General features: G+C 29.8%; 1 protein-coding gene across 1 annotated transcript in view; it reads right to left on the bottom strand.

Annotated features, from left to right (window-relative positions):
* Positions 1–14,928: 14,928 nt before the first annotated feature.
* LOC135955460 (microsomal triacylglycerol transfer protein-like) overlaps positions 14,929–22,800 on the bottom strand; it is an 87,339-nt gene continuing 79,467 nt past the window's right edge. The window contains exons 2-5 of the mRNA XM_065505811.1: positions 19,173–19,685; positions 18,811–19,103; positions 17,810–18,746; positions 14,929–15,743 (exon numbers count right to left, since the gene is read on the bottom strand). Of these exons, the coding sequence (XP_065361883.1) occupies positions 14,929–15,743; positions 17,810–18,746; positions 18,811–19,103; positions 19,173–19,685 (2,558 nt within the window). The remainder of the gene's footprint in view (positions 15,744–17,809; positions 18,747–18,810; positions 19,104–19,172; positions 19,686–22,800) is intronic.

The following is a 22,800-nucleotide window of genomic DNA, read 5'->3' as shown; positions in this document are numbered from 1 at the left end:
TAATATAATTAATTAAAATAGTGTTATAGAAAATATTAGAAAATTTTAAAATAATTTTAAAAATATTGTCATACTAGAAAAATACTGTAAAAATATTTTAAACCAATTAATTTATTTTAGAAATAAATGAAAATAAAACATCTTGTAAACAATTTCAAATGTCTGCATTTGAGTGCCTGCCTGACCTTAAGAAATGATGAAATGACTTTTTATTTTGTACACAGAGAAAACAGATTCGTAGTAGCAACCGAATTTGTTACCAATTGAATGATTATGCCTTAGTGAGAGAATTCCACAGTTGTGGCTACAAAATTATAGAAGAGGTAACAAAAGTTGGGTTGCTTCAACCTAAATTATTCTATATCAAATGGATATGTGTGCAATCGAATCACTTGATTGGCAACAAATTCGGTTATAACTACGAATCAGTTTTCTCTGTGACATATGGGAAATTTCACGAGAATGACAACCACGACTGAAAACACCAAAAATCTTGAAACATTTGATTTGAATAGGAGAAAATACTACTATGTGAAAGTATTTAGAGCTTATTACAACATATTAAGGGCAAAAAAATAGTTTAAACTGACTATATTTAATTTAATTGGTATGTTTAAGTCTATGTTTTGGGTTAAAACCAAGCATCCAATTAGCATGTAGTATGAAATAAATATGACTCTGACTGTTTTTTTCTATTATCACCTTGTTTATTGAAACCGAATATAAATATATATTTTAGTTTTTGTATACATATATTTACAGAATATATATTGTTTCACTATAAGAGAAAAATCAGTCACTTGCGGTATGTCACGTTCGGTATTAAATTTTATTTATTATAAAATCATCCAAAGATTATTTTTATTTATATATGGGGGATTGTAAAGCAAAAATAGTTGGTTTAGTGTATGAAATTAAAAGAAAACATAACTCCTCTCAAGTACCTCAAAATTACTTCCGTTTTATTTCTCTCGATATTTTGGACAACAATGTTTCGAAAGAACTTATTATTTTTGTATAATATAGCACCCTCTGAATGGAACATAAATATCAAATTATTTTTCAGATGCTCTTATTTTTGCAAAATCTATTTCATTCTATATTCGTACAAATGTCCCATTTTCAAATTTAAATATTCCCCGTCAACTAAAAACTAAATGCTTAAAATTTTGCCAACATCGGATAATGTTTAAAGGTTGCACATTTTATTTGAAGATACATGTTTTGGGTCAAGGTGCAATATTTAAAAAATTTAATTCAATTAAAAATACTTTTTGTATTTTATATATCATAGATGTTTAAATATACAAATTTTGAGATATCTTGATACGAAAGAAAATTATAAAATCAATCTCAAACCTCAAATCCCAAATTTTACATATTCAAAATATTGTTTAAATGAAATTTCCAAAAATTAAAATAAAACTAACTCTAAATTCGAATTTTTAGTCCTCGATTAATGTTTATTAAAATCTAAGAAAATTTTTTCAATTTTATGAAATTTCGCTTTAAAAAAATTTTTAGAATGTAAAATTTGAGATTTTGAATTATCTTACTTATTTAATTTTTTTAAACTTTGACCCAATACCCTCCCATTATCATGGTGTAGGGAAAAGTATAACTAGTAGTCCGACTCTCTATTTTTCAATTTCTCTATTTATCTCGCATATACAAATCATAAGTCTTGAATTTCGAATAAATAAAGTTTAATAGATGTAAATTCAGTAACACACATTACACAGTACAACATTTATCAGTTCATTGCTTTGGGACTCAATTCTGACAATTGCATGTGAAAGTAGCCCCAAAAATAAGAACTTCTGCATCATTAGTTTTGTGAAGTTGGCTGCCGTAATAATTTAATGGCCATACGATTTTTTTTCCTCAAGGTGGATTTTTATCACTTTTTCTATATTTTAGCACTGTTATATCTCGTATACAGTACGGAATATCTCTTCTGTGGCTGAAGCAAAGTTGTAGATATTGAATAGTAGAATAAAAGTACGGAACATACCTACCCGAAAAAGGTGCATTCAGTGCCTTAAAAATCGCAAAAATGTACATTTTTTAAATTTTTTTTTACCAATTTTTCACCTTTTTTGCTCAATAACTGGGTTACAAATTCAATTATGGACCGATCACCATGAAATTAGGTCGTGTGATTTGTGTCTATATGAAAGTTATTTATCATGAATTTTGTATGTATACCATCATTTTAAACAGATTTATTCACTTTAAAGCGATTTTCGGAAGCGGGTCTTATATGGGAGCTATGAATAATTATGGACCGATCATAAAAAAACTTATTTGGAGCAAAATTTGTGTAGATACATATATAAATTAAACATTTATGACCGATAAAGTCCAATTTCGGGAGAACATTTGTATGGGGGCTAGGTGAAATAATGAACCGATTTCAACCAATTTCAACGTGCTTCGTCCGAACAAATTATACGTACCAAATTTTTTTATGATCGGTCCATAATTAGTCATAGCTCCCATATATGACACGCTTCCGAAAATCACTTTAAAGTGCATAAATCTGTATAAAATTATGGTATACATACAAAATTCATGATAAATAACTTTCATATAGACACAAATCACTCGACCTAATTTCATGGTGATCGGTCCATAATAGGATTTGTAATCCAGTTATTGAGCTAAAAAGGTGAAAAATTGGTAAAAAATTTAAAAAAATTGTCATATTTGCGATTTTTAAGGCACTGGATGCACCTTTTTTGGATAGGTATGTTCCGTACTTTTCTTCTACTATTCAATATCTACAACTTTGCTTCAGCCACAAAAGAGATATTCCGTACAGTATACGAGATATAACCGGCTAAAATATAGAAAAAGTGATAAAAATCCACCTTGAGGAAAAAAATTCGTATGGCCATTAAATTATTACGGCAGCCAACTTGACAAAACTAATGATGCAGAAGTTCTTATTTTTGGGGCTACTTTCACGTGCAATTGTCAGAATTGAGTCCCAAAATCATGTGTTGTACTGTGATTATTTTACATTTTTTTTCAACACATTTAGCACTTTTTCATTTCCGAAACACATCCATTTCGCACGAACTAAACAACTTAGTTTTACTAATTTTTGACATTTTATTTTGTTTGTGGTAGAATTTAAAATACAGAACAAAGGTTCAATTTTTGGTATTGAAACTTAAAGAAATTTTAAATAAATTAAAATTTTAAAAGTTTTATAGAATTCTCTGTGTCTGGTGAAAATTAAAAAGGCACCAACACAAGTATATTTTTGTTACTAGCACATACTTAGAGTTAAGTACTTTTTCACTAACACAAGTTTAGAGTTAGATACTGCTATCAAAGAGTCGGACTTCTTGTTAAACTTTGGTGTAGGGCATTAAAATTATATGTATATTATGTATATTCATAAGTGAAATCATTTAAAATTCATTGTCGTAAAATAAAAGTTGATAAATTCCAAATAAAAGAGAACATAATAGTCAAATAAAACTAATTATTGCTGATAAAATAGAACTATGCTACACCAAAAATATAAATTATTAAAACGTTCATACTACAACATTGTTTTTTTTTACACAATAGTTAAATCTATGAATTTATGGTGAACTAGGTTAGTAGTTTGATTAAAAATTAATCCAAATTTATATCTTAGTAGCCTCAATAAATAAAAGTACCACAGTACTCCAAATTAGATGAAAATGTGATCTGATTTGAATGATATTCAGTGGGATTATTCTAACTCATATATTATTATGCCCTTCACCATCAGTGGCAAGTATATATGTATATTATTATTTCAGATTTTATAAAGTAGGTATGTATAATCTGGATCGTTATAGATAGCGATCGGCCCACAAATGGCTGAGATGTAAGCAAAAAACTGCGAATATCTTGATTTTTTGTTAACCAAAATGTTTTAGTTTTTCTTAAAGTATAATTTAGTGAAGGGTACAGCCGAATATAGCGCTGTTATATGTTTTTTTATTATAAAAGACACTACAAACTTAAAAAGAAATTTAGCTTCCGTTTTTTTATGCAATAAAATAGTAAACCATAAATTGATCCAAACAGTTTTTGTCGATTTCATGTCCTATATACAGAGAAAAATTTATTTATTTATTGTTATTTGAGCATTTTGTTGCCCTGGCAATATCTATTAAATAAAACACATATTTGAATAACAAATTTCAAACATAATTAAACAAATAGCAATATTTCTGTTTTTTTATGAAAAAAGGTGGATGTTTACTATTATACAAATAAAAACAATAACGAACACATTTGCATATTAGATAAAGTCAATTTCAATCATAAAAAGTGTATCATTATTTAATAAATATAGAAGCATGAAACAGCACTAAATGGAAAATGTAAATAAACTAGAAATATTAATAGTTTTAATACCTAAATGAAAAGTAGTTTTTATTATAATTTGTTAATAAAAACTAAAAATGTGTGTGTGCATGTGCGAAATTAATTTATATAGCACATTTTATATTATTAACTTTTATTTCAGTTTATATTTTATACAAAAATGGCTTTTGATTAGAGTTTTCAAATATTCGACATATTCTAAAAACCGGTTTTCGAATAATTCGAAAAAGCGTAATTTTTTAAAAACCGGTTTTCGGTTTTGTCTATCAAAAACCGGTTCGAATAACAGGATTTTATCCCTTTTTGTCAATTTAAGAATTGAGGTATATTAAATTATTTTTTTTTATTAAAACAAATTAAAAAATCGGTCAGTCAAATTACACAGAATTTGAAGTCAAAAGAAAGGATGCATATTAAACTTCGCTTTCATGAAGACAGTTTTTTACGTGAACTCATGGTATCTACCTGGGCAGATAATGACTTTATACATTCAATTTGTGTTAGAATTTTTATTTATATACTAATTTTTTGTATCAAAATATCTAATATATATTATAAGAAGTAATTTTACAGCTATCTACGCATCGCGATTCATATATTTCGGGTAAAATACAGAATTATGAAGTCATCCAATTTTACAATAAAACTAAAGGATGCGTTGATACGAGAAAAACATGAGTCTCAATATCCAACCAAAAGTGCAAGAATACGTTGGCCTCTGGCGATTTTTTTCAATTCATTGGATTCGTCAGCCCTAGCAGCTTAAAGTATATGACAAAAACAACACACAAAGTACGGAAATATATTACTCTGGACGTAGATTACTCTTGAATTCTTGGGTACAAATCTTTGCATCGCACAAATAAATCTCGAGCCGAAAATACGATGGTGTTTTTTAACAAGACAGCAATTGAATGTATCTAAGATAAGCTTTTGAATAATTTTTGATGATATTATAAAGTAAAGCTAGTTAAGTAACAAAACCAATATAAATTATCATAAATTTGAATGTATCTACCACGGTATATATTCATAAACCCGTATACACAAAAATATAAAAAAACTTCTATAATCTTACTTTAATTTTTTTTATTTGTTTGTTTTCTAAAAATTCGGCAAATTTTGATAACTGAGCTGAAAGCAATTTCAAAGTTGATAAAAACTGTGTAAGTTATTAACAACTGAATATCCAAATATCTACCTCGGTAGATACTATGAAAGCGAAGGTTAATATAATATTAATGTGTATTGTTCAGAGACTATAAATCAAAAAATATTCCAGTTATATCTGGTGTTCCTCAAGGTAGTCATTTGGGTCCAGTATTATTTCTAATATTCATTAATGATCTACCATCCTGTATTAAGAATTCCAAAATGTTAATGTATGCCGATGACGTTAAGCTCTTCCTTAGCTTAAATCAATCTAACCAATGTTCCTTACTTCAAGCTGATCTGGATAATTTTAAACAATGGTGTAATAAGAATTTAATGGATCTGAATTTGAAAAAATGTAAACAAATGACATTCTACAGACGAAGTCCAGTAGTCTGTAGATACTCGATCAATGATCATCAACTTGATAAAGTTGGGATATTCCTTGATCTTGGCGTATTACTTGATAATAAATTATGTTTTAATTCTCACATTTCACAAACTATTAACAAAGCCAAAGGGGTATTAGGTTTCATCAAACGCTGGGGAAAAGAGTTTGATGATCCTTATGTCACAAAGCAATTGTTTACGTCACTTGTGAGACCAATTTTAGAATATGCTAGTGTTGTCTGGGATCCGCAGTACGATACCTATATAAGGAAAATTGAATCCGTCCAAAAACAATTTCTTTTATTTTGCCTTCGCAAACTCCCATGGAATTCAAACATTAATTTACCATCATATGAAAGTCGATTAGCACTCATAAAACTCCCTACTCTAAAAAGTAGAAGAATATATATGAATATCTCATTCATGGTTAATTTACTGAATGGAACAACTAATTCGGAATTCCTACTTCGTAAAATCGAATTCATAGTTCCAAATCGACCAACAAGGAATTATATCCCACTTAAGATCCAATATTTCCGTTCAAATTATGCAAACTTTGATCCAATGCGTAGAGTTAGTGCTCAATTCAATAACTTCTATCATCTTATTGACTATTCGACTGATCCTAACGTCATCAAACGGAGTATTCATTTATTAAACTGATGACATTTAAACTTTGTATTTTTTAAATTATACTATAGTAAATACATTTTAATTAAGATTTAAGAATTATGCTAGCCTGTAAGAAATTGTAATTTCATTGACGATTTAAATAAATAAAGAATAAAAAAATAATAGGTACTTTTATATAATTATAATAGTTAATTATATTTTTTGCCTTAAATTATTTTTTTATTAAAGAAGAGACATAGATTAACTGTTAAAATTGCATTGTATAAAATATTTAGTTCGATATTTTTGAAAATTTGTCCTAATAATTAAAATCCTATTTGTTCGTTGTTGCAATATCAGTTTTTTTGTGCAGATTTTGAACTTCTTTTATTGTTAAACTGAGCTGAGCTTCTAAATTTTGCGAGTCACTTTCAATATATTCTAAATCAGAGCTTGATGAACTTTCATTTAGTTCTGACCAAAAAGTCTATTACAAAGTGTTACTGCATACGCTATAACACGGCGAATTTATTACAGGTGACGTTAAAAAGCCATCTGATTATTTTTTTACTTGATATGTTTTCTGACTTCTATCTGTAAAATTTAGCTTACATTGGTTTGTTAATTTAAATATAACATTTTTGTATTAAAATTTGTTTAAAATTAAAAAAGGGGAATAGATAATTACACTGTGCTACGAAGGAAAAAAACTTGGAAAACGATCTAGCGTGGGCTATAGGTCTTACTGAGTACATTAGAAATTGTGTCTAAAAATTTCAGAAACACCCTCAAAATCAGAAGTTATTCTGAAAAAACCGTTTTCAGTGATGTTCGTCAACTTATCGAACTTATCGATTTGTAACTTAGTCAGTCTCTGTCTGACTTTAAATTTTTAAAGGGGATTGAAGAGCAAGCTGAATGCGTTTTAAAATGACGTGCAGTCTTTGTTACATTTGTAAGTCATAAGTATTGTTTTTGTTAAGAATGTCTAAAAGAAAAACAAATTTTATCAACTTTTTATTGGAACCTTATAAAAGTGTATACCAATGTATAAAGGAAATTTAGTTCTTAACAAATCATGGTTTCAATTATTCAAATGGGATGAAAATTGTAAAAGTTATTCAACTTTTCATTAACACCTTTTTTAGTATTTTCTCCCCCAGCCCATATAAATAAAAACAAGTAAGAGTGCTATATTCGGCTATGTCGAATCTTATACACCCTTCACCTTTGTTGTCGATGCATTATTATTTTTTATAATTAGTATATATGTATGTACATTGCCCAACAAATTTATCAAGAACACTTTTAAAAATTGTAGAAGTTACAAACGAAACAAAACACCAAAAAACAACAACAACGCCAAACGAAACAAAACACCAAAAGAAAAAACAAAAACAAAATACGCAAGGCAATGAAATCAACACACATCCAAACATACGTTTAATGGTATAAAAAACAACAACAACGCCAAAAGAAACAAAATACGCTAAGCATGCCAGACATACGTTTTGTTGCTTTTAGGATCCAGAATATATATACTTTATAGGGTCGGAAAATTATATTGTGGAAATTACTAACGGAATGACAAACTTATATATACCCTTCTCACGAAGGTGAAGGGTATAAAAACAAAAAACTGTAAAAAAAAAAATTTTTGTACAATTTTTAACTTACAAGGTAAATTTTGTGGAACTTTTTTCGAAAAAGTTTAATAACTTTTGCAAGTATTAACTGATTTTAATAAGTAATGTCTCATTTTTGTCTATATAAAATTGTCTTTAAAAAACTTTGCAAAGAAAAATTGGTTTTCATAGACAAAAATTAAAACAACTATTGTTGAATTTGAAAAATTACGAAAAAAATAAAAATGAAAGCGAAACTATATGTAAAAATATAGATTTTATACATACATTTTATGAAGCTTAGTTCTTTACCTAACTTTGATTGTTTAAAATTTTGAGAGGTTTTTGTATGTCCTCACCTAGGACCACAAACTGCATTATGTGGCTTTTCAAGTTCTGACAAAAAGTGTCATTTTGTAGCAGAGTGTTATTAAAAGTAATCGAATAAAATCTTAAAATAAATATTAAAAAATATTCGATTTTGTCGAATAATTTGAGACAAAAAAACCGGTTAGGCGAATAATTCGAAAACCGTCCTCTTGTAAAAACCGGTTTAAGAAAACCGGAAAATTGGAAAAAGAAAACCAGGTTTTCGAATAATTCGAAAATCGGTTTGACAACTCTACTTTTGATTCACTATATTACGTATACGTAATATTTTTGTATGAATGCAATAAAAATATTCATCATACGCATTGATGGCACACTAATCACAGTAAATCCGAATTTAAAATGATGTAAATATTAGGGTATTAGAATTATTCTCTTGTTCGAATAAAACGAATAATTCGAATAAGAGATTTTAACTTGTTCGAATAATTCGATCACACGTTTGAAATTAATCGAATTATTCGAATAATTTAAATTTTTTTAAAAAAGTATAGAATGAAGTTTTGATGTTGGTTTTTTAATATTTTATTGTTAAAGAAAAACCAAAAATAATGTTAAAGTTAACAATTCTAGTATTGATAATGTTAAAAAACATTCGAAAACAAAGTCCATTATTAAATTTTCAACAAAAATATTCTGATCAGATTAACTCCCGAACAATCTACAAAACAATTGACTAGCAAACCCTTTAGCTTCCGTTTTGGAGCTATGCTTTCAAAAAAAATTGAGCTAGTTGGACGTGATCCTGAATTCAAATAGAATATAAACGTATTAAGAACTTTTTTATGTCGTTCGTTAATTCGGGTTTTAAATTGAGTAACTAATTCTTTAGTAAATTAATTATTCACTATTTCTAAATTATTTATAACAAATTGTATTATACATCAAGCTCTATCAACGTTGCCAAATATTTGCTTAATAAAATGGTCTTGGGGAATTACACAATAAAGGGAATCTGTTCAAAGTTTGATATCATTGTCAGAGAACGTGGCTAATTTGAAGTCAGGCAGTTCATGATCGACGCATTTACAAATACGCAAAAAGTTTATTACCATGTTAGGCAAAGATGTTCAACGATGTTCAAAATCATGTATAAGACGAACTCCATGCTTTTCTTGCAACAAAACATTAATTTGCAATATTTGTGTTTATTATTCGATTTATTAAATATTTTGCAACACTTACGTACGCGGTTAATAACATCACTTATATACATGTATTTTAAGATTATGGCCTTCATATATTTAAATGTAATCATTATAAATGTCATCCTCAATATCACTTTCGATGACCGTTTCAAAAACACATTTTCCATAACATTCAAATCCACTTTAATTTAAGTTAAAATTTTGATTATTAATTGCGATTCTTCTAATATTTCGCCAACTAAATAACAAGTATTTTATTCCGTACCTTTTATTTTCTTTGATTCAAGTCCTAAGTTAAAATTTTTGAAAGATTTGTTTTTAAAATTGTAACTTCTTGCAGTAATATTTATAGAAGGAGCTATCGGAACACTCATCTACAGTGATCGAAAGTCCCTTTGTCTTTAGTTATTTGTCGAATTTCAGAAACAATGCAATTTTTGTGAGTCATTATTACTTATTTGGAATTATGAAAAATTTTAAGCAATTTAATAAATTTAAATATACATATATGAATAATTATTCGTTTTATTCGATTATTCTACATAAAATTGTTCGAATTATTCGTTATTCGAAAAAGCCATTTTTAAATTGTTCGAATAATTATTCGTAAGAAATTATTCGATTAATCGAACGATCATTAGTCGAATGAATACCCTAGTAAATATATAATAATCAGGGCTACCAAAATTATGAAAAAATACAACTTCAAATTTAAAAACTTTAATACAATTTTTTGGTCAAATTATACTCATATCACCACTTTTTTTTGCTGTTAGTTAATAAACTGTCAGCAATTTGCGTGTTATCAAAAAATAAAACATTTAAATACTTGCATTATTTATTCATTACACAGTGCAAAATTTTTGAAGTTATCGAGTGCAAACTATTTCTGGTGTAGAATAGCTCGAATCACTTTTATAAACTATGAAAATGACATTTGGCTTTTGCTAGCTCAAATTTTATGGCCTCATGTATATGTTGGTTAAAACTTTATTTTTATTTTATTTTTATATCTCGTAAAACAATTAGAATTTTGTTTTCCTGAAGAAGTTAGCTTTTTACGTGTTGCACTGTGTTATATATCTTCTTTAAAATTTCTCATTTATTCAACAATTTGTTTTATGTTGTTGTGTTTTATTTTGTTAACATTTAAATTTACGCACACAGAAATTTGACTTTTTGCACTTGTGTAAAACACAAATTTCATAACCCCAAAAAAAAAAAAAGTTTAACAATAAACCACAATTTAACCTTCACCTCTTGTGCAGTATAGTCAGATGTTGGGCAAGCCTTGAGTTTTAATATTTTGTAAAATGTTTTTCTTTATTTAAATTTTACTTTCATCTGAGTTACTGTGTAAACAGCAGGGTTAAAGCAGAGTTAAAGAAAATAGCATACACCAGTTAACTTAAAAATGGAAAATAGTCAAGGAGAAGAACATATAGAGTGAAAACTATGCTGCCAGTCTGTTACAAATAAACAAAGAGAAGAGAATGTATTTGTAAAAAACTATATAAAAACCATACCAGACATGTATGAGTGTTTTTTTTCGAGTATTTATACCCTACACAACCATAGTGGGGAGGCATTTATGCTAATGTTATATTTGAATTCGTTGGCATTTTTCGATGAGTGCCTTGAGGCATGCTTAAGCATTAGAGGGTTAAAGTTTGACTGTCGACTCAAAATCACTTTCTGATGACCGTCCGTCCATCTGTCTGACTGTCCATGTAAACGTTGTGCGCAAAATACAGGTCACAATTTCATATATTATTTTCAGTCCAAAGCTTGACCGACTACACTTTTTTACTTGACTTTAGTTAGAGTTATTTTTTCAAGTCTCCCTTCTATGTATATATCTCTTTGGTTTTGCTATTTTGCTAATCGTAGCTGTAGGTAAATTCATGTATATGTATTTCTGTTTATGTATAGTTATATGTATATAGAGCAGTTACTTGGTGTGTAAACATAAATGTATTACAAATACACAAGTACAAAAAACAAAAAACATATGTAAGTATACATATGGTCATCTGAAATGAAAAAGGGTGTAACAACCAACCAATTGAGTTTTTAATGGATATTGGTACAGCGCACAAAGGCACACGTCTGCACAAAGTTTTAGCTTTCTATTTTTAAAAATAACGACTTTATTAAAGAAAGAATATCATATTTGTAACCACAACACACTTAATTATAACCTACACCACAATAGTGAAGAGAGTATTATGCATTTGTGCAGATGTGTGTAACGCCCAAAAATATTAGTCTAACTAAAGTATACTGATCGATTCAGAATCACTTTCTGAGTCGTTTAAACGATGTCCGTCCGTCCGTCTGGCTGTCTGGTCGGCTGGCTGTCCATGTAAACTTTGTGCGCAGAGTACAGGTCGCAATTTTGAAGATATTTCGATAAAATTTGGTACATATAATTTTTTGGCATAAGGACGAAGCCTATCGAAACTGGCAGAAATCGGTCCATTATTTCACCTAGCCCCCATACAAATGTGCTTCCGAATTTGGACTTGATCGGTCATAAATATTTAATTTATATAGGTATCTACACAAATTTTGCTCCAAATAAGTTCTATATATACAAAATTCATGTCACCAAATTTTGTTACGATCGGTCCATAATTAGTCATAGCTCCCATATAGACCCGCTTCCGAAAATCACTTTAACTTGCATAAATCGCTTAAAAATGTTGGTATACACACAAAATTCAACATAGTTAACTATAATATAGACATAATCCTAATTTCATGGTGATCGGTCCATAACACCGTGATACAATTTTACATTTTTTTTCTTGGACTTGAACGACACTGTACACATATGAAACCTGAGATCATATATAGTAGAACTGCGTTTTCAGTTTTTCATTTTGTGATCTTTTCTCTTTTTTAAAGGACTTCAAAGTTTTAAGGATATACAAATTTCAAAAAAATTATTTAAATAGTTCTGCTCAAATGAAAGGGGACAATTTGTAGAAGTAGATAATTTTTTTTATTTTTACTTTTCAGGACGAAAAGTTGTAAAAAATGTCCTTTGAAAAATGTATCCTTTTATATCCTTGAGAATTTCCAATATATATTTTTAAAAAAAATATATGGAAATGAAACAAACGAGTTACTTAAATTTTATTCTTTCATATTTTAGTATAATTCTAACAAATTCCCAATTAGTACCAGCAGAAGCAATTATTATAAAAAAATTAAATTTATATAATAAAAAAAAATATTTAAGCTATACTAAATAATGATATAAAAGAAAGAAGAAATATAAAAATATATTATGGAGAAAAATGAATACGTTTACTCTGCCGCTTGTATGGAGTATGTGAATCTCGACATATCGACCAACAGTATTTAGCAAGCATAATTGCTAGGTCCTGGTGGAATCGTTCCCCATGTTCGTCACTAAAATGACCCAAATTATCGGGGAAAAAATCTAGGTGCCTATCTAAGAAGTGTATTTTCAGTAACATATTCACACCCATTTCACCGAAGTTGCGAACGAGATTGCGGACGATTTCTTTGTAGTTTTCAGATTTTCTATTACCTAAGAAATTTTCTATTATGGCATCTAAACTCCTCCAACCAATTTTCTCAATAGGTGATAGAAGGTTTGGAAATTTCTTGCAATTTAACAATTTTTATACCCTTCACCTTCGTGAGAAGGGTATATATAAGTTTGTCATTCCGTTTGTAATTTCCACAATATAATTTTCCGACCCTATAAAGTATATATATTCTGGATCCTTATAGATAGCGGAGTCGATTAAGCCATGTCCGCCTGTCTGTCTGTTCAAATCAATTTTCTGAAGGCCCCAGATATCTCCGGGATCCAAATCTTCAACAATTCTGTCAGACATACTTTCGAGAATTTTGTTATTTAAAATCAGCAAAATCCGTCCATAAATAACGGAGATATGAGCAAAAATCCGAGACAACCTCTGAAAATTTCATCAAAAAACACAATGTATTGCATGCTTTGACAAAAAAGCTACAAAACGTATGTTTGGATGTGCAGCTTTGCGTATTTTGTTTTTTTAGTGTTTTGTTTCTTTTGGCGTTGTTGTTGTTTTTTATACAACTAAACGTATGTTTGGTTGTGTGTTGGTTTTTTTGCTTTGTGTATGTGGTTTTGTTTTGACAAAAAAGCAACAAAACGTATGTATGTTTGGATGTGGATGCTTTGCGTATTTTGTTTTTTTGTGCTTTGTTTCTTTTGGCGTTGTTGTTCTTTTTTATACAATTAAACGTACATATGTATGTTTGGATGTGTGTTGGTTTCATTGCCTTGCGTATTTTGTTTTTTCTTTTGGTGTTTTGTTTCGTTTGGCGTTGTTGTTGTTTTTTGTGTTCTTGATAAATTTAGGATGCTGTACGCTGAAAGTGGGCAATGTACATACATACCGGACTTAAATATTCACACAGCATTTAATCGTCCATATTTTTTAAACGAAGGCCCCAACATTCGTACGGATTTCAACAAAAATATTTATTTACATATAACTTTTGGAAATATATGGAAAAACTAAACATAAGGTGGCACATTTCAGAAAAATAATTATCTAATGTTTCGAAGTTCGATTTTAAGGGGGACAAAAATATTCACATAGTTTCTAATTTTTAATAGGAAAATTATTTTTTTAAATAGTTTAATATTTTGCGGAGTAGCCTATCTTTTTAATGTAAGCTCCAATATTTTCCATTTTTGTAACAGGACTTCTTTAAGTTGAGTGTTACTAATAATATGGTGCTTTTCTACACGTTCGGCCAATTTATCCCACAAATGTCCTATGGAATTCATGTCAGGTGATTGCGGAGGAGTCGAGAGAATGTGGGGAACATGATGCACTACCCATATTCAGACGTCATGGGCAGTGTGTTTGTGTTCATTGTACTGTTGATAACAGAAATATTCCCAAGCTTTAACTTTAGAGCGCATTGTAGTAGGTTTTCTTTTAAAATATTATGGTACACTGTTTTGGCCATTGAACCGTCGATGAAAACTAAGTTTCCTACACCAGATGCAGCCATACAACCCCACAACATGACCCCTTATCCACCATGTTTGACAGTGTTTACTACATTGTTATTTTCCAATTCAGTGTTTGGCCTTCTCCAAACTCTTACTCTGTCGTCCGATTGAAAAATACTTACAAACAATCTTACAAAAATAAATCTGAAGATTTCTGGAACGTAATACTATTGTTAGATAATATTTTTCAATAATATTTCCCACCATTTTGTTGTGGAGTGTATGGAGCAGTCAATCTTTGTGTTACTCCATATTCTCTAAGAACTTTTCTTGTCTCAAAATTATCAAACTCACCTCCATTGTCACTTAAAAATTCTTTTATAGGATTTTCTTGAGTCTTTGCAAAATCCAAAACTTCCTTCAATACACCTTTAACTTCGGATTTTTCTTTCAGGAAGTAGCCAAAACAATATTTAATATAAGAATCTTTAAATATGAATAAATATTTCGTCTTGCTAAAAGATGCTGGGAATGGACCACATACATCTGCTGACATTAATTCACCTGGACTACTTGCCTTTTCTCTATTGCCAAATGGTAGACGATGAGACTTTCCATAAACACAGAATTCACACAATTTATTGTCCAATTTCACATTTATACCAAGTTCTTCTTTTAGTTTTTGTTGCACGTGACGTTTATCTTGATGTCCCCATCGCTCATGGTATAACTGCAATGTATTGACAGCTTCGGTAGAATTAATTTCATTTCTTGCACTTAGAATAATTGGTTCGATATCTGCCTTATATAAGGTACCTCCTACCTCACGGTTACCAACTAACAAAACTTCATTGTTCACTAAAAGTTTACAACTTGTTGCCGTCGACATAAATTCACTGTTATTCAATTTATCTTGAGTAGATAACACTGAGAACAGGTTTCTCGATATATTTGGAACATCAAAAACGAGTACTTTGTTGTTTACTTTTGACTGAATTTCTATAGTGCCCTTACCAACGACATCCAAAACTTCTTTTCCAGCAGCCTTAATTTTGCAGGAGTCTTTAAAGTTTGCAAACGTTTTAAATAATATTCTATTATTTGTAACATGTGTTGTTGCACCGTTTTCAATCCACCAATCATTTGAAAAATCTTATTTAATTGCATTAATTTCATCACAAATTAGAGGCAGTATTCGATGTGATGTACACTTAATTTCATTATTCATCTCTTTTTTTGGCTTACCATCGCTGATCCATTTTCTACACTCACTTAACCAGTGGCCTTTCTTTTTGCAATAGTTACAGACATCAGATTTCTTATTCGGCTTGTTATTTGAATGCTTCATCATTCTTGAGAATATATACACCTTTGCAATTTCTTTGATACATGAAGAAATGTGCCAATACAGGGCATACTTAAGTGTGCCCTGTATTGGATTTAAGTTTATTAAAAAAAAATAAAATTTTTAATTTATTTCTCAAAGTTTCAAGACATTTCATTTGTTTACATTTCTCTGAGCTCACACGATACCCGTATATGTGAGAGAGTAATTTGAAAAAATTGAGAGTTGGACTACTTGGTATACTTTGGCTATTTTATTCGGATCGGAGCAGCCTTTTAGAAATGCGAAATTTATTTCCAAAAAATTTTGAATTCTTATCCACTGTGCTTCGGAGATATATACCCCAAACATATTTACATATTAAGTGGTATTTTGAAGTTACCTTGTGGTCATTGGGACAGTATCCCTATCCAATCTCAGACGTTTTGTTTTAACTGAAATATTACTTTTAAGGAAATGGTCGGAGCACACCATTGGCAAATCTTCTTCGCAAGTTTTACATATGACCAGCCACAGCTGTCGTTTGTTGGGAAATGTAGGAACATTAAAAAAATTATGTTTAAAATTAAACGGAAACTACACAGAAAAAATTATATTTCAAAAATACGACAAATATCGGAACAAACCAACCAAACTACCAAAAGTCAATTTGTTAACTTGAAACTACCAATTTTGGTCCAATTGGACCAAAGCGGCAACGCTGCATACGAGTGTTGTTTTTGTTTTCACATAGTTTTTTCTACTAATACATTCTCACCACTTAGGTTTCTGAAAACTGAGTTAGGTCTTTGAAAGGAGAGTTTCCGCTCTATGTCTATGCTCTATGAATGAAACTACCAAAGTATAACTAGTAGTCTGACTCTTTGACAACAGTACCTAACTCTATACACGTGTTAGTAAAAAAGTACCTAACTCTAAACATGTATGAGTAAAAAATTACACATGTGTTGGTAACTTTTAAATTTTCTACAGCCAACAGAGTTTTATAAATATGTTCTAAATTTGAATTTGTATGAATTTTCTTAACTGTTGAGTAATATTTTTTCCAATGGAAGTGCATCTTTACATATGACATTTTAATCACATCTAAAGTTGCAAATGAATCTTTTCTACCTCTGAAGATGTGATTTTAAATATGGGTATTTGACACTGAATTATAAATATTTCGTTGATGTAATTGTTTCCTACATTTTTTGAATTTTATAAAATTTATTAAAACCTGTAAAAATTGGTATACAAAAAATGTTTACATTTTTTAATCATTAAAATTAATCAACCATTGTTTCATAAATTTTATAACTACATTAAAATCAATTCATAAATGCTCAATTACATCACTTTTTTTCTATTATTTATATTTCCATCCAAGATGCCAAAAAATATAGGTATCCACTACCTACATTAAAATAACACCTTAAAATCGAAATTTAATCGCATCGAAAGCATCGAATTTATTAAGTAAAAAGTTGTCAAAAATGAACAACATCCCTCCAATGACAAGCTAATGTAAAATTCATAGCTTTTTCACCAAAATTGGAAGTACATCAAGCATGCTATTTGTTGTGAAAATTCTGCATCTTCTTCCTCACTTTTTTTGCTGGGTATTGTTGTATATTATTTTTGTAAATTTGTGTAATTTGAAAAATTAAAAAAAAAATCTGGCAACGAATTTTAGCAATTTCAACTTGAAATAGTGAAGTTGTTTAATTGATATCAAATTAATGATTTATTTAATTAACTCTCTATTAGTTACATATAAAAAATATTTAATTCATTCACTTACCCTTTTGACCAATAATGTGATAATTATTAACATGAGGTCGCTCGTACAAGCTTGACTCCAGCAAAGCCCTAAAACGAGGACATTTATCCGACAACATTTTCAGCTTTTGTATAACATAAGTTTTAATTTCGAAATGACGATCACTTGAAGCCAAATAATCCAACAATTGTCCCAACTGTGTTGGTGTTGGTTTCATTGCCAACAGAATGTCCAAAGCCAAGGTACGAGCAGAGGAATCATATTTTTTTTGTATTTGATAGAAGATGCTAGTGAAAGCTTGCCGATGCTTCTCATTGAAATGTATAGTGGGGAATGATTTTAAAGCTTGCATAGCGGCAATCGATATTTTAGTTTCTTCATGTAAAGCATATTTCAATAAAATGGGAATAGCGGAAGGGTCTTGTAGATTTTGTAAAGCTCTTATGTAGCGAGTCTGGCATACCTCATCTTCGCAGTCTTCGTGGAGATTCTTTAATATAAATTGTTTGATTTCTTTTAAAAGATTATCTTTAGCATCAAGGCCAGACTGATGGGTGAGAGAGGTCACACACTGAAGTACTGAATCTTGAAGTTTTTGATTTTTTATTGCTGTATCTGCCGATGTTAGACGCTCAAAGAGATCTTCGATAATACTCCTATCGGGATGAGTTCCTACTGATAGAGATTGTAAATATTTCTCCCATAAATCCACATCCGAGTTTTGATTGTAATCAAAAATTTTATGAATGGCATTGTGAGCATCGATAGTTTGTGCCGCTCCCAAAAGGTCCACCAATTGAGAGTGTAGCTTTTTGTTGGATTTTAATATGTCCTCAAATTCTTCCTGTTTGGTAATACGCGCTAGAGGTATAAGTTTAACAAAGGCTTCGGCTAAAGCTTCCTTGCCTATCAAATCATCAGTTAAATCATTGGCGAATAAGGCAACTTGTTGTTTTAACTGCAATATTAAAGAAAACATAAAAATGTAAAGAGATTTTGTTATAATTTTGTCTGAAACTTACGTTTACATCTTTAATTTCACTAATAACACCATCTACATCAGCTTCAATATCAAATACTCTATACCAGTCCAACAAACTTTTAATAGCTTCATCAGAAGTTTTATAAGCTAGCTGCTCCACAGGCTCTGAGGTAAAAGTACTATGTTTTAATACAAACAACGACTCCACTTTAGTACCTACTTCTGGCTGGGCTTCCAAATTTAGTTTGTGACTTTCAACCGAAGAGGCTGTCAATAACTGGCCATCAGCTGACAAATCATATTCAACTCTTTCAAATGATTTCTGATGAACACCTAAAATTATACATTAGATTACTATTAGTTGTTTTTGTTAATACATCTTTATATTTTCATTTCATTTACCTAAAGGCTTTTCGCCCCGATAATTGACCTTCAAATCCCAGTGCGAACAGTCTGTTTTAATTTTATTTACTTTTGTAGACGATTTAATATTATAGAAATTATTACAAATTCCCGAAACATCTATTTCGCTTACGGGTCCATTTTCAAAATTAATGTGCATTAATGATGCTATTCCCCGTTCAATATTTAACAGAGATTGATCCCGTGAAGTATGTGCGATAATTTTATTTGGTTTGTTTTCGATGAAACTGATGTAGAAGGGTCTGTCGGGAATTTTATCAATCTCTTGTACTTTTGCATTGCCCTTTTTGCTCGGAGCGGTGACACGATTTTCGGTAAAGTAAACTTCTATAAGTTGCTCCTTTTCTGTGTTCCATACGGAATTGATTTTGAGTAGTGAACTGAATGTGTAACTCGTTTCCTGTGTTGAGACATGATGCAATTGTTTTGTAGAAACTTTATTTTCAAGTACATAGTACTGTTGACTCGCATAGGGTATGAGGCGCCAAGATGCTGGAAAGAGATGGCTTTTAATTAGAAAATGTGAAACAAATTTTCATTACACAGAAAAAGGTTTCAACTTAAATAGAAGTAATTGATTTCAATTCATAACATTTATGTATAAATAATTTCTTAAATAGCATGGCAAAACTAACCAGATACAATTATTAGATTAGAGGCATGATACAACCATTAGAAGGTAGAATCACCAGGGAGAGAGTTTAAAATGCTATGCCTTCACAAAAAAAAATAATCGAGGCTATATTAACTAAGCTTAAATAGTTAATTTCTTTTTATATGAAAACTAAAAACTTAAGTTTTATTATCTTTGCCAATAGGTAATTCAAACAATACACTTTATGTATGGAATTAGTTATTTGATGTTTGGTATCCTTTTTCGATGTTGTTTTTGTTTATTTTATTGTCAATTGAAAATATTTTTGGTGCAAAAGGGTATGTATGAAATTATCTAAAATTTTAGTTATATTAACTAAGAAACTTTGTAAATGCCATTCTACCCTTGCGCTTAGTTAAATTTATACTCTATTCTTAGGAAATATAACCTATGGATTTTTTTGTGTGTTGTTACGTCAAATAATAGAAAAATAAAAAACAGAAATCCAAAAACACGAATAACAACAAATGAAAATTGAAAAATATTTGAAATACATAATTTATTCGAAAAAAAAATCATTTACGCCTTTTACTGGCTCAAGAGAAGGTGTCGCACAAAGAATAATAACAAGAAGTGAAACGCTGTCAAAAAAACCCTAAGTCGGTTGTCAAAAAAAACCTAACTATAAGAATGTATTGGTATCATTTTATTTATATGTATTGGTTTTCAAACCACTTTCACCACACTCCTCAAACACACAGAGTTGTAAAAAAGCGACCTTAAAAATTATAACAAAATTGTATTACAAAAATTCAAACAATTCTCAAATTATTTGAATGATATTTGATCTGGAGAGGTTTAATAAATAGATTTTTCCGCTTTTTATTCCATAATTTCTGCAAAAATTAAGTTTATTTAAATTTTTTTATTAATTTCCAATACGAAATTTTACAAATGTGTTTATTTTAGTTTTTATTTCAACCCCCAAAAAATTAATGTCAAAAAAATTAAAAAAATATTTTTTTCGTTTGTGCAAAATATACACGTTTCGGTTATTTAAATGGTTCAAATGTGTGGAAAAAAATAATAAAAATATTATGTGATGGTGAAAGTGTGTGTTAGAATTGCAATTTTGTGCAATTTTCAAGAAAAAGTTTTGAAGTTAAATCTCTCTCTCAAGTGTGTTGAATTCATATACTACTAGTATGTGAGAAGAGAGAGAAGTTGTTGTTGTAGAAAAATTGAGAGGCTTCCCTTCTTGTTATTCTTTGGTGTCGCATTTGGCATTAGACGTGCACGTTTTGTGACTTCATGCAGTTCAATATTATCGGAGTCATTGAAATGATGCATGCAAATCCGGGAGTGTTTCTTCAGCTCCACACCGCAGGCTGCACTCCATTCTTTAATTTTATTTTCAGGACATTTTATAAATCTTACGAGATTTTGTTCAAATGAACATTTACACAAACAACATTTAACACGCATGTTTCTTCTTATATGTATGTATTTTTATACCCTTCAGCTTCGTGAGAAGGGTATATATAAGTTTGTCATTCCGTTTGTAATTTCTACATTTTTCATTTCCGACCCTATAAAGTATATATATTCTGGATCCTTATAGATAGCGGAGTCGATTAAGCCATGTCTGTCTGTCTGTCCGTCTGTCTGTCTGTTGAAATCAATTTTCTGAAGGCCCCAGATATCTCCGGGATCCAAATCTTCAACAATTCTGTCAGACATACTTTCGAGAATTTTGCTATTTAAAATCAGCAAAATCCGTCCATAAATAACGGAGATATGAGCAAAAATCCGAGACAACCTCTGAAAATTTCATCAAAAAACACAATGTATTGCATGCTTTGACAAAAAAACAACAAAACGTATGGTTGGATGTGCAAGCATTGCGTATTTTGTTTTTTTTTGTGTTTTGTTTCTTTTGGCGTTGTTGTTGTTTTTTATACAACTAAACGTTTGTTTGGTTGTGTGTTGGTTTTTTTGACAAAAAATCAACAAATCGTATGTTTGAATGTGCATGCTTTGCGTATTTTGTTTTTCTTTTGTGTTTTGTTTCTTTTGGCGTTGTTGTTGTTTTTTATACAATTAAACGTATGTTTGGATGAGTGTTGGTTTCATTGCCTTGCGTATTTTGTTTTTGTTTTTTCTTTTGGTGTTCTGTTTCGTTTGGCGTTGTTGTTGTTTTTTGTGTTCTTGATAAATTTAGGATGCTGTACGCTGAAAGTGGGCAATGTACATACATACCTATATACTTATTATAAAAAATAATAATGCATCCACAACAAAGGTGAAGGGTATATAAGATTCGGTATAGCCGAATATAGCACTCTTACTTGTTTTAGTTGGGATCCATTAAAAACACCTTAAAGTATAAAAGATTACTTAGGGTAATACAATAATATAAGTATTTAGCAATCGAACCTACCGGCGTCAATCTTTGCTTCGCTTAATTTGGGAAATTTTTTTTTCAAGTACACCATAGCTGCACTTTCAACGTCGAGTGCACGAACAAAATTTCTTATAAGTCCCAATTTAATGTGTAGCGGTGGAAGTATTATTTTTGATGACGGCACGAGCGGAATATTCTCAATGCTATCCTGTCCAAGCTGATGAACAATACGAGGCTGCCATTTGTGGTCGGTGTAATGAAGATCTTTGCGCCGACCTTGAAAAAGACACAAAAAACATTGGTGTTTGGCAAACCCTTTTTTTAAACCCATTAAAATGGCAACTATTTTCAGGTCAGAACAAATCATCCAACAATGTCGGTCATAATTTATTAATTTTAAAATACCGCTTATATTTTCATAATTTTCTTTAACATCTGTACCAATTATAATTGGTCATAGTTCCCATATAAGGCCCACTTCCGAAAATAACTTTAACGAGTATAGATCTCTTAAAAATATTGGTATATACATAAAATTCAACACAAATAACTTTCATATAAACATAAATAACACAACTAAATTTCATGGCGATCGGTCCATAATTAGT

The sequence above is a fragment of the Calliphora vicina genome, chromosome 3 (genome assembly GCF_958450345.1).
Source record: "Calliphora vicina chromosome 3, idCalVici1.1, whole genome shotgun sequence".
Taxonomy (NCBI): domain Eukaryota; kingdom Metazoa; phylum Arthropoda; class Insecta; order Diptera; family Calliphoridae; genus Calliphora; species Calliphora vicina.
Note: the sequence above shows the minus strand (reverse complement) of the source record. Positions and strands in the feature narration are given on the sequence as shown.